Source organism: Colletes latitarsis, chromosome 14 (assembly GCF_051014445.1).
Source record: "Colletes latitarsis isolate SP2378_abdomen chromosome 14, iyColLati1, whole genome shotgun sequence".
Taxonomy (NCBI): Eukaryota; Metazoa; Arthropoda; class Insecta; order Hymenoptera; family Colletidae; genus Colletes; species Colletes latitarsis.
Window position 1 is genome coordinate 24,345,239 of NC_135147.1, and position 13,546 is coordinate 24,358,784.

At 30.8% G+C, this 13,546-nt stretch overlaps 4 protein-coding genes across 4 annotated transcripts; 2 read left to right on the top strand and 2 right to left on the bottom strand.

Moving 5' to 3' along the window:
* The first annotated feature begins 263 nt into the window (after positions 1-263).
* On the top strand, positions 264-4,273 carry Tous (testes of unusual size). Its single transcript, XM_076781724.1, has 4 exons — positions 264-602; positions 679-2,182; positions 2,265-2,438; positions 2,510-4,273. Exons 1-4 carry the CDS (start codon positions 403-405, stop codon positions 4,271-4,273), a joined length of 3,642 nt encoding a protein of 1,213 aa, XP_076637839.1. The 5' UTR covers positions 264-402.
* A 112-nt stretch (positions 4,274-4,385) lies between these two features.
* LOC143350004 (very-long-chain enoyl-CoA reductase) lies at positions 4,386-6,203 on the bottom strand. The gene is made up of 5 exons (XM_076781739.1): positions 5,980-6,203; positions 5,839-5,886; positions 5,206-5,516; positions 4,715-5,124; positions 4,386-4,644 (listed from the first exon to the last, which is right to left on the bottom strand). Exons 1-5 carry the CDS (start codon positions 5,983-5,985, stop codon positions 4,517-4,519), a joined length of 903 nt encoding a protein of 300 aa, XP_076637854.1. The 5' UTR covers positions 5,986-6,203; the 3' UTR covers positions 4,386-4,516.
* Positions 6,204-8,303: 2,100 nt separating this feature from the next.
* On the top strand, positions 8,304-10,955 carry LOC143350002 (uncharacterized). The gene is made up of 2 exons (XM_076781737.1): positions 8,304-8,848; positions 8,957-10,955. The coding sequence occupies exon 2, from the start codon at positions 9,059-9,061 to the stop codon at positions 10,370-10,372; it is 1,314 nt and encodes a 437-aa protein (XP_076637852.1). The 5' UTR covers positions 8,304-8,848; positions 8,957-9,058; the 3' UTR covers positions 10,373-10,955.
* Positions 10,956-11,094: 139 nt separating this feature from the next.
* Positions 11,095-13,332, bottom strand: LOC143350003 (NSFL1 cofactor p47). The gene is made up of 5 exons (XM_076781738.1): positions 13,092-13,332; positions 12,311-12,728; positions 11,952-12,240; positions 11,670-11,873; positions 11,095-11,524 (listed from the first exon to the last, which is right to left on the bottom strand). The coding sequence occupies exons 1-5, from the start codon at positions 13,191-13,193 to the stop codon at positions 11,395-11,397; spliced, it is 1,143 nt and encodes a 380-aa protein (XP_076637853.1). The 5' UTR covers positions 13,194-13,332; the 3' UTR covers positions 11,095-11,394.
* Between the last annotated feature and the right edge of the window lie 214 nt (positions 13,333-13,546).

Here is a 13,546-nt window from a genome sequence, read left to right on the forward strand (position 1 = left end):
GAATAAATATCGAAAGAGATATCGAAGATTGTAAGTACGAATTAAAAAATTATATTTTTATACCAATTATAGATAAGATGACTTCGAATGTGAATAATTAAGGTAAATGTATTTTTCGAATAATGTCTATCGATATTGTAATTGCATTTTAGAAAACTTTGATTTAAAATAAATTTATTTACTCTAAGATGTTTGATTAACGGGATTTTAGATATATCTTACGAAAATTATTCAACAAAATAATTTTGAAATATATTTATAAATATGCAAAGTAAGTTTTTTATGTTAGAATCAATTTGTTGCTATGGAAATGTAAACAAAGCATGACAACGTATATTTTTGTTTTGGAAACTGAAAAGTATACTTTATCCTTAAATCAAAAAAAAAGGAAGAATTTTTAAGATGACTGCTTCCTTGCAACCCAGAGTATTTTATGGTTTAAATACTAATATTATTTCAAATGCACATTACATTACAGATGCAGAAGTCTTATATCCTATTGGAAATGTAATAGCAGTCCATAATATTCCTCAACGTCGTCAAAGCTTGATACATTTGCCTGGCAAAAATGAGATAAATATAATTTCTGTTACACCTAACAAGTAAGTGATTGCAACACAATTTGTATGTTTATCCTTTATTGTTATACATAGCAAATACATTTTTATTTTTATGAAGAAAATATGTCGCAACGTGTGAAGTAGGAGAAAAACCTACTATATCCATTTATGATCTACAAACATTAAAAAGAAAGAAACTTCTTGGAATACCTTATGATGCTCCTGACGTAACTAACTTTACTTGCATGTGCTTCAGTTTCGATAATAAATATTTGGCAGCAGTTACAGGATTGCCTGATCAAACTATGCTTTATTATAATTGGGAAAAGGGAAAAGTAGAATCTAGTTTGAAAGTAGGCATCCCTCAAAATCCACTGGCTGTCGTTGAATTATTAGCTTGTAATCCATCTGATATAGGAATAGTTGCAATTGGAGGTCCACAGATATTTAAATTTTTAACCCTTTCCGAAACTGTATGGCGTCCTTATGGATTTTCTAAAGCAGACAATATACTTATATGTTCAATGACCTGGTTAAATTCAGACAGATTATTACTTGGAACTAAAGACGGTCGAATACTATACTTAGAGAATGGCGACTTAAAAAATATTTACAAAATGACTAATACAACATCCATGAATCTTAGAATTCGGGAAGAATATATTATACCTGCCAGTAGTTCACTAATGGATATTAAACAGAATACTCAATGGGAAAATAATATTCGTTGTTTACATGCATTTTCAAAGGGATTTGCATATGCATTTGGTTTAAGAACAATTGTATTCTTCGAAAAAGATGGTCAACATAAATATGTAAAAAGAAATATTTATACAATTCCATTGCAAGTATCAAAAGACGATAATAAAGATTTATATCAAGTCAATACTATAAAGATTAATATAAGTTTGGATCGTCTTATAATTACAACTAGTTGGCCACAATTATTTTATGCAAGATTATGGGGTCCAGATCTAAATGTAGATCCAGAACCACAGGAATTAAAAGTTATGGGTCAAGCACTACATCATGGGCCCATAAGCAATTTATCAATGTGTACTTGGAAATCAGTATTCATGACCTGTGGAGAACTCGATTATAGTGTAAGACTATGGGATTTTGAGACAGGAAAATTAATTTTACTTAAACAGTATACAGAAGACATTTGTGGAATTTCTTTACATCCTACAGGTCTCTTTTGTTTAATCGGTTTTAGTGACAAGTTACGCTTTTTAAGCATATTAATAGATGATCTATTACCTATGGAGGAATTTCCTATAAGATGTTGTAAAACTGTAACATTTAGTCATGGCGGTCATTTATTTGCTGCTGTTAACGGAAATATTGTGCAAGTTTACACTACTGTTGGCTTTGTCAGCTATTTTATTTTGAAAGGACACACTAATAGAGTGAAGGCTTTATTGTGGTCACAAACTGATACAAAATTATTAACATTGGGTACGGAGGGTACTATATATCAATGGAACATGAGTACTGGTCGACGTTCTGCAGAAATAATTTTAAGAGGGCTTAATTTATATGATATTGCTCTGTCTGCTGATGAATTGAGTTCATATTGTATTGCCAATGATACTTTTATACACGAGATAAAAGATAATACGGTAATATTTTAGTCACTTCATTTATTGTTTCTCTTGCATTTCTTTATGAAAATACAAAAATAATATAAAACATTTAAATTAGATAGTACGAGAGTATAATTTACCAGAATTAACCATGCACAGTATGGTATTAGGAAAAGAGGATCAAGCTTTATTTCTTGTTTGTTCTGGAGGTACTATTGTTTCTGTGAAATGTCCACTTCAACAGCCAGTACATTATGTAGACTTTAAGATTCATTCAGTTGATATTACAAAGGTAAAATAATAAAAGGTATGTAATACCTATAAAATTGCAATAAGTTTTACTACTTGTTTTTCTTTCTGTAGATTGCTCTTTCTTATAACGAACAGTTTTTAGTATCTACCGGTATTGACGGTAGTTTATGTATATGGAAAGTGTACTACCCTGAAGGAAAGGGAACAATAGGTAAAGAAATAGTATACACGAATGAGGTACTGATTAGTAAAGGTGATCTGGAAGAGAAAATACAAACGATTGAGGGTTTGAACATAAGAATGAGGGAATTGGAAACCGAACACGCGTATAAAATGCGTCAGGTAGAAGTTCAACATAACGACAAAGTGCGGGATTTGCATCAAGGATATTGTGAAGCTATCGAAGAATTGAGGGATAAGATAAGTAGAAAACAAGAAGATCATAAGAGTGAACTTAATGCGATAAATGCTGAGATAGTTATAATGAAAGAAAATCACGAGGAAACAATGAAACGGGTGGAAATGAATTACGATGCTAAACTTATAACGGAGTATGATAGGTATTTAGTTTTGGAAAACAATATGAGTGCCATGCGACATGATTATGATAAACGTTTGGAAGAGTTAGAAAAACACGGAGTCAATGAATTACAGAAAGCAACAACTAAATATGAAGCTCTTTTACATACGAAAAAATTACAATTGGAAGAAATTCAAGATGAAATGACGCATCAAGCGCGAGTGCATGAACAAATGACGGCTCAAATAGAAGATGATGCAGACCAAGAACTACTAGAAATAAGAACAAAGTACGAAACGCTGATGCACAAAGAAACAGAGTTGAACATAAGACTGAAAGGAGAGGCTGGAATGATGCGTAATAGGTACATGGCTAGCCAAAAAGAAGTTGACGAGTTGAAGAGACAAGTGCACCGGGTTCAGAGTGAATACAGTTATTTTCAAAAATCTATGCAAGAATTGGAGAAAGATAAAGAGGACTTGAGGAAAGAAATAGATGAGAGAGATTTTACGGTTCAAAACAGGGAACGGCAAATATACGAATTGAAGCGTAGAAATCAAGAATTGGAGAAGTTTAAATTCGTGTTGAATTACAAGATTACGGAATTGAAAAATCAAATAGAACCGCGGGACCAAGAAATCAGGGAACTTAAGGAAAAGATTCGAGACATGGAAACAGAGCTCGTAAATCTCCATAAGACTAATGTTAGCTTGGAATTGCAACTGTACGAATTAAGAGAAAAATTGGGTGCCGCAAGACGCGAACAACAAAACGAAATGCATCGAAACAATAGATGTCAAAAGCTTTTAAAAAGGATTCGAGTGGATCTGCTTGATGCGTCGGGGCTTGTGCAAGATCCGGAAGCGTTAAAAGCTGCTGTAACGAAATTATATCACATGTACAGTTCAAGTGACGAATTTTTACGCAGCCGTAAAGCAGATTTAGACGCACAATGCGAATTTATCAAGCAGAGAGATCATCTAGAGAGAACGATAGCTTCTCTTAGAAAACAAGTCTTTCAGGGTGCATCTAGTGGCGGCAAAGGTATAGATAAAACGATGGAAGAAAATATTACATTGCTCACGGAACTAAATGTTTTGAGGGAGGAATTAGAAAATGCAAGGAAACATATATTACACATGGAGGGCCTTCTGGGTTTAACAGCTAAAGATATAAAACCCTCAGAAGCGAAAAAGAAATTAGAGAACGCATGTTATGGTTATGAAGAATTGCAGGATAAATATAAAGCTCAAATGCAGGAGTGCCAAAATGTAATAAACGCATTGAAGGATGACATGTTTAATTTAATATGCAAATTACCTTGCGAAGAAACAGAAGCTAAAAGAAATTTTTAAAAACCATATACATAAATCGATAAAATTATTACTATAAATTAAATGGATTACAACTATGGTGATAAAGTTACAAAGCTCGAATGTAAGTAAAATATATAAAAATGCTGTGTAATTCCGGTGGTACATTATTTATTTAAAGAATACAAATATTGATAACAAAATGAAATCTGGAAACACGATTAGTTATAATTACCAATATCGTGTCCCTAAATTGAGATGAATGTATGTACATTAATGATACATTTACAAAATAAATGGGAAAACAGCTTTCCGACTTTTGGGATACTGGGAAAATTCCTTCTTATATGCTTTGTGCTTTCCTAATGCCCAGACAGTCATTTGATATGCACCAGCAGCAGTGAACACAGCAGCTAAAACAATACGATAATTATAATATCTTACAACCAGTGTTTTTTCTCAATGTATCAAAGAAACATTTACCTGAAAAACATGAAGTCATGATGGTGAAGCCAATCCAACTACCAATTTCATAAGTATAGTTTGGACAGGACACAAAGTTGAACAGTACAGTGAAAGGATTATCAGTGGCTACAGGTATCTTTCTGACATTAGTTCCTGGTGGTCTTAGATTTCTTAGAGCTAAATGAGTGCTCAGATTACCCAGTTCACATAGTGTAAATAATGTTAGACCAGTACAAAACTTAAGGCAGCTTGGTGCTGTATACAAAGGATGATTTACATGATAAGCCACATACATGGCAAACAACCAATAGTATGAACAATTTTTAAAAAGATTGCGCAATGGCATTGTTGCATGGCTAAAACGATGCACGAATAATGTTTCATAAAGCCGTTTTGCATAATGTACTGTCCAACAAATGGCTGCCACACTAAAATTATAATTGTTAACAGGTTTATCATCAAATAGCTGAATCTGTAATTAAGAATTTGCATTTGTAATATGAACTTACTGAACAGCTGTATCATATTTGGATGTGTCAATACTTCCATAAAAGATCCATGGGCGTTGATATATCCATAGATATAGGAACAATGGACCAGCATATTCTACTAGGAATACAGTTTTCCAACTTATTTGAGGCCCAAGATCTTTATAGTATAGTTTGGTACCATCAGTAATGTTTAAACTTTGTAATGTTTCTGAATCTGATAAAACTTTTCCTTTAACATCAAGTCGCAAGCATTGTCTTTCAAGGGATGGTGCTTTCATTGTTTTAAACAATTCTTCTTTAATTTCTTTTATCGTTGTACTTGGTTTTACCTTTAAATATAATATCAAATATACATTACACAAACATAACAATATATGTAGGAATTAATAATATGAAAATTATTAAGTACAAATTTAAATCAATGTATATACATTTTTATAGATTCATATACGCTTCTTCGTTAAAAGCTATCAATAGAATTTTTTTTCATATTTTATCTAGTGTCCGTCACACTATAACACGTTTGACTATTAAAGTTAAACATCGTCGAGGCGTTACAAATTTACACGGAAACATAAATAAGTTATAGAAGTACAATAATACACGTTTACCTATTTTGATGGACTTTGACATTATACATTTGCTACTTACGGTTAAATTAGCCAAGTATTTCGATGACTTCGCGGTCAATATTTGAATCTAAAAGGACAATGAAAGTACATCATTTTGCAAATTCCTTTTTGGACATAGTCATTTATTGTAATATATTATATATGTTTTGTGCATAAATACCTCCATTGCCACTGTTAATTTGCCTTAGCTTGTTATCTTAATGACTGAAAATGTTCTGATGGAACTCACGCTCCAAGCGCACTATAATATTAAGCGAGTGGTTGCTGTGCTGTGTGGTATAACGCAGCGCTGTAATCGTTCGATCGCACGACCCACACAAGTTTCTTCTTTTAACCAATGAAATTTTAAAGAAAGATTTTAAATCGGCATCGTCGAACGCGACTAATGAAATCACTATCGGATATGTACGAAGATGTACATTTTCGAACTTTGGACACTCATTAGACTTTATAAAGGCACACGCTTTCATTTAACGATCGCTGGATTGCGCGGAATTTTTCCAGCTCGAATTATCTATATTTATGTAACCTACAACAAGCCTTTCCTTAATTTTCATTTAAACTATATGTATCGAGTATGTTCAGTACGACTTGCTTACTTTTTTTTATACCTTTTTTAGTAAACAATCAAATTAGCACAGGTCATTTAGTGTGAACTAAATTTGGAGTTTCTGATAACAGAAATATTTAAAGACACAAATTACGAAAGTTAAGTATGATTTGCAAGTAAGTTCAATGTATTACGCTTGTGAACGCATGTTTGATATTTAAAAATGTATAAATTAAATACGTAAAACGAATAAACATACGGAAGTTACGATCATTTTAAAATGAGATAAAATTATAAGAATTTATTTGCAAAAATAAGTTCGAACTGGAATATATGCTTGTTAATTAATTGTTTTATAAATTTACTAGTAATATAAATAATTTAAAGTTGTATTTCACAACGTAAATATAATGTTAATAATATTTATAATTGAACTTGGCAATGTAGGTGAAGTGTAAATTAAGTTAACAAAAAGAGCAATGGTTACAAGAGTCATTAGCATTAATATAATTATGTAAACGATCGCTTCATTCGTGATAAATATTCACGATTGTGACGCAAGTATGTTCGAAACGCAATCGCTCCGAAGGTGACATATATTGGAATGAAGAATTGGGTTATATTTGGATTTCAATCAACACTTCACAGCTGAAGTTATTACATAAAAGGTTAAGTAAATCAATATATAAAGAAAAATAATTATTGTCATAGTCGAAAACCCACAATACTTTGCAATGTTCAACTGACATGAATTACATGATACATCGATTTTCAATTTTGAAGATACATAGGGTGTTCTCGAATAACGTGTACAAACGAACAGGAGGTGATTTATTATGAAAAACATTTTATCAACTTCAAAATATTTTCGCGACACAAGAATTAAGTACTACTTAGTTCATCTGTTCTATGTTTATAATATTTTTCTTGATTTGTAAATAATTATTAATAATGGCTACATAATTGTTAATATCAATAATTATTGGTAGTGAATTAAGTAATTATAGACTGAGCTTATAGATCTGGTACAAAAATATACGTATGTATAATTGCAATAGAAACTTGCAAGAGTAAATTTGGCAGATTTCAAATTTAACAATTGCTAATTATTACAAGTACAAAATTCTTAATCTAGAATTTTTCTATTTCTTCGCTAGATGGCGCCTTAAGTATATGCGATCGAAAAATATTTTCATACTTGCGTCGCCATCTAACGTCGAAGACAACGGAATTTCCCCCACCCTTCATTTAGTTCGCGAGCGTTACCGTTATTTCTGCTGTAAAAGTTAGTGTAGTAAACGCGTCGGCGTTTTGCAACCAATGAAGTATGTATTTCTAACTTTTTGATATTTCTTCATTATCATTACTCGTATTTACTCTCTAACGGTGCTTTCGCATAATATTGATACAGTTTTGATTATAAATTCAATCAACATCGTAACAAATATTGAATAGGTTTCGTACTTTTTCTCTAGCATTCGACCGGTGTTAATTGTTAACTTGTCTCTCTGAATTTAATTATAATCTCTAGTAAGACGGCTAGAATTTAATCATTACTTAATTATAATAATCGTTCATGTACTTTAATGCATTTGATTTTAATTTGTATTTTATTTCTGTTACAGTTTCTGATTGGAATTCGAATAGAAGGCAAGCTACCGGCATGCAATGGACGCCACTACACTTGGAAACATTTAAATGGCGCCAACTTCAAATGGTCTAAGGATAGGTAAAATTTAATGTACATATATTATTAAAATTATACATTTTTTATATATTTAGGTAGCTTCAGTGATTGTGCGTAGCAACAGTTGTTTTTCGGGGCAAAGTGGCCCCAAATAGGTTGTCGTTCACGTCTTAGGGAAACGCGAGAATAAAGCCAGTGTTTTTTACGCAATTTTAAAGTATTTCCAGAGTATCATGGCTCTCTCTGTTTTATGAATCGCAAGACTAGAATCGCGAGATTTAGTTTCAATTTTTATAATTGATGGCGTTGTAGTTTAATTTCATTCTAAATCAATAATTGGATTTGGCATCGAAATAATAATCTGCGATTAATTCTACTAATCGCGATTTCTAACGACTAATTTTAGAGATCAATGAATGCTGAGTTCAGATCCGTGAGATTTTGTAGAGAAATAATTCTTATTTTAATGGTCAGATGGCACCACAATTACAGTATACTAACTTTGTCAGTTTCAATCACGTGGTTTTGTTTGCACATAGTCCATAAGTAATGGAGTTCATATTATAGCACTTCCAGCTTGGTTATTGAGCCTCTAATTTAATTTCTAGTAAGGCTTGTAATATTTAACTAATAGTTGTTATACTTTTGATGTAACATAATAAGTGATTATTTAGTGCATAATAAGTTGAGCAATTATTGACGAAGTTAAATAGAATTGTGTACGAGTTGTTTTAATAACAATAACAATACCTATACAAATCACAGGACGTCAATCATTGCCTTATTTTTCAGGTACGCGTAATTAAATTAGACTTCGTACAGTTGTTACATGTTTGAATTAGTGGCCTAACTATTGTTTATATTAAATAGTTAATTGTTTAAATAACATTTTTATTTCAGAATTTTATCCATGTATGATAAACAGGCCAAAAGCAGTTTAAAATATGAATTGATATTTAAAAAATTAAAATCGTTGATATTTGCTACATTAAAACTTAAAGAATGCGAAAGTATTACCAAGCTGCACTTGCTGTGACCGCTATAGTGAGTCTTGTGTCTCTATTATTTTATAGACATGAATACAATAAGTTAAGATATGTCTTAGAAGTTTTCAATTACTTTGGTAAGCCAAACCAAAAGAATGTTGAAACAAACTGTACAAATAATGTGCCAATAATCACTAAATTTAATATGAAATTTGAGGAACCTCTTTCCTCTTGGCAAAGGTTAGATAATGATTTATATGTTTATTCTGCATATAATATACACGAGAAAGAAGTTCAAGTAATAGGCTTTGGTTCACTAAATAGCATTCAAGACATGCAATGTGTGATATTCTTTGAAAATGAAATTAAACAAATTTTAGGAAGTTTTACATATATTTTGATTGGTAGTGATTCTAATGTTACAAACACTGAGAAAAGTTCAAATTATAATGGGTATCATTTCTACTGTACATACACCAAAAATAAAATACCAGTAGGAATAACATTTCTAACAAAGTCCAATACAAATCTTAACAACATGCCCATATTACCAATTAAAAATCAATTGCATAGTTTAAATTATACTAATGTTGGAGTATGTGTAACACCACCATTAACTAAACCCATGCATTCATCAGATATGATTGCTTTCATAAATTTTCATGATACAATTGGTATGAATAATTTTATAATATATGACTTTGGTATTCCCAATGACTTTAATGGTAACTTAAAAGAATTATCTAAGTCTCAAAATCCATATTGGAAGTTTACATATGTAACAGTGCCATGGAACTTTCCTTTTTCTGGAATTCACCCTAATATAATAAGGGATCTTATACAGGCTGATTGTCTGTATCGTACATACAAAAAAGTTATGTATGTTATTACTATGTCATGGGAAGAGTATATAGTTTTGAAATATCATCATTCTCTTATCGATTTAGTGACGGATTTTAAACGATCTAGAATGAAAGCTAATCATTACAAAATAAAAACATTGATATTTTGTACACAACAAGCAGATAATGCGCTTGTTAAAAATTCAACATATACAATCTTTAAAAAAACACATATTGATCCAAGTATTATTGATAATCGGCCTACTTATATATATAATGCACATGAAACTTTAAAGAAAGGTAATGTTTACACGCGAGAAGTTGGAAAAGAATTAGTTACGTTAAATCGGTATAAATATTGTTTTGAGAAACCAAATCCAGATGCAAGCACCCAAGACACTACAATTTTAAGGTTTAAAGAAGATATACAAAACTCACCAATGTTTAAAAAGTTCATGACAGAAAGCAAACTTTTATCAAACAAATGATAGTAAATAATATTCTTTTTAGTACTTCCAACTTACAATTAATGTATAGTTTCAATACAATTGCCATAAATAATTTTAATTGGAAAGTCTGATCTATTTATAAGTATAGTACAATATAAATGTAAGAATGTAATTGTATAACATGACATTTTCAAATACTGTCAAAAAAAGTTTATTATAATGCAAAACATCTATCTCTTTAATACTTACAACTTCGCAATTTGTATACAAATATAAGTATTTCTGAAGGCCTAATAATAGCTGTTATATTAAATACCTTTCATGCATTAATATATTTCTCTATTCTAAAAATTTTATTTTTAGAAGTAAATAAGAAACATTTTCGTAACTTATTCGTTATTATTTAAAACAAAATTTAACACGAACCTCATGTTATTACAAATGGTAATTGTTAAAGATGTGCTAGAATCAAAAAATTTTGAGAAATCCAATGTTTGGGACAAGTTGGAAAAAGATCGTGTCAGGTTGGATCAGATTCCCGAAGTTTTCTTAGTTTTCGAAAGAGTCGGGAACAATTCGCCTGAAGCAGCAAAAACAGTCAATCTTATTTAATGACGTTCAATTAGTAAATTAAAATCTTGAATATTGTCGAAGATCCTGATTCACTCGGAAATCTCAAAAGTTTCGAAAACCCGTTCCGATTTAACCTGACATTTTTGGATTTACGTATACTTCTAGTAATAGTACACATAAAAAACAAATTATTGCATTGATGACTTTATTATCATTGTACAAAAGTTTCCGTAATTTTATTATGTTACTAATAGAAAGTTCAATGTCGTATTTCGGTTTAGTAACATTTCCCTGTATTATTTCAGCAAAATTAGTGTTAGGTAACGAAAATTAAATTCAAAATAAAAATGGAAAATAATAAAGCAAGTTTCAGTCAGTTACGAAAAAAATATTGAACTATTACTTTCAAGTATTTTTAATATATATTTAAGAATCATCTAATCGTTATATCACTCAAACTTTCATAACTAAAGATCTAGAAAAAACGTTTATTTCAATCGTTGAATTATTGCTGTATTTTGTAAACCAGCTTCTTCAATAGTTTTATTTTCAACGAGTTCCTTAGTAGGATACATTGTTAATAAACTGAATTCTCTCATAGCATACTGAGGTCTCATACTAAAGTATAATTAATTAAGGAATATACTAGAAAGAAAACACTAATAATATTTTAATATAATAGCATTAATTAGTGTTGTTGCAATAGACTTAAAGTCTCAGGCTCCCAAAGTTAACACCTCTAATATTAATTATAAAAGGATACGTAATTATATATTGCCTCAAATCGTTGATCGTATGTGTTAAATTAAATTGTGCTTTTATGCTAGTACCATCAGCAAGACGAATTTGTAATGTTGTAATGGGTTTTGATTCATCCAAATTTAATTGTTTCTTTGCCTGTGATTCATTTGCAGTTTGATCTGCAAGATCTATTGGTATTGTCATGCCAACTGTTGCTGGAGAGGGACTGAATATAGACATTAATAAAATTATATAGTGTAAAGTATATCTACAAATTATTTTTTGTGCAAGATATATTATATACCTTCCTAACATAAGACCTTTTCCAGTAAAAGCTTTTACTTTGACTTTTGACGGAACGTATGTTTCGTGACGGTGGTCTTCCATAACAAGCCATGCTTCATTACTTTGAATTTCGTGACGTATTTCTGTTGGTATTTCACCTCGCTTAATAGTGTCAAGAAATTCTCTATTTCCGGGATCGCTGTACAGGCGAAGCTCAGAGTCATTTATAGTAAATCCATCCTTCCATAATTTTAAAGTAATAGGTCCAGAGTTAGATTGCTGATGATTAGAAGATGTAGCAGTAACAACTGAAGGAAACAAATTATGAATGTTTTCTATTGAAATATAGGTCACAAATTATTAGTGCTTGTAGTATACCTTCAGTATCAGAATTAGTTTGACCTAATTTGTATCCAGTACCACTAAAGGTATTTGGTCTTTGTTGTCCACTTGATTTTGGTTTTACATCAACTGATTGTCCTTGACATGATTTAAACATATCGCTAACAATATCTTTCTTCTTTCCTGGCCCTAAAACTTGTTGTCCACTATGTTCTGAACCACCAGTATAAAATGCTTGTCCTTCTTCTTTTTCAGGGCTACTTTCTTTCTCTTTAAGATCACTAAAAGTTGTAAACCTAGGTTTTGCTTTTGGTTTTCCTTCCATTTCTGAAGGATTTACACTTTCCACAATTTTTTGTGCAACCTTTCTATAGTCTTCGTCTACTGTTTCCTCAATAGGTACGCTAATTAATGCGGCAGGTTCATCATTTTCATAAAAACTGGCAAGAGCAACCTGAAAATATATCAAATAACTGTACAAAACACAAAAGGATACACGAATTATTTAAACAATGAATTATATTAATAACTTTTAATTGTTTCATTGTAACATGATCATGCATTTGTACTCCATGAAACATTTCTTACTTTAATTAAGTCTATAGTAAAATAATAAAAACAAAAATTTGTTTTAAAACATTCTCGAAACACACAATTATGTATTATCGGGGAATTAAAATTTATTGCGTTTAAGGTTATATAAAACTAGTGTTGAAATTGCTTTGAATAGGAGGGTGTTGATTTAAAAGTGAACATCCACGAAGTAAAACTTTTTATATTAAAATTGATATGATATTTAATAAATATGCTGTCTCACCTCGAGCTGCCAAGCAGATGACTCAAGGTAAAATTGTGCTCGTTCAGATTCAACACCAGTTACATCTGTAAATTGCGAAACCAAGTCTTCGTGGCTCGCCATTGAGAACAAATATAAAATCACTCAAAGTGATTGTCGTAGATTATATCTAATTCTAATTTCTTCAAATATTCCTCTGACAATGATTTTCTTTGTTCGGTAATTTAACTTTACGTCAATTTCTTCAATTTACCTGTCATTCCTTCCATTTATATGGAACTGAACCGGATACGCATAGCGAACAAATCCGCGAAATGTTCGAATATACGTTCTACGTTACTTTTTAATTTTTTATTATTTTCGGCAATTACGCACAATACAATCATCATAGCTATATATAATTATGTTTATTGCATTTAGTACATATTACCAAATATTATTAAAGATTGCACAAACGTGTTATATCAGAAATGTTT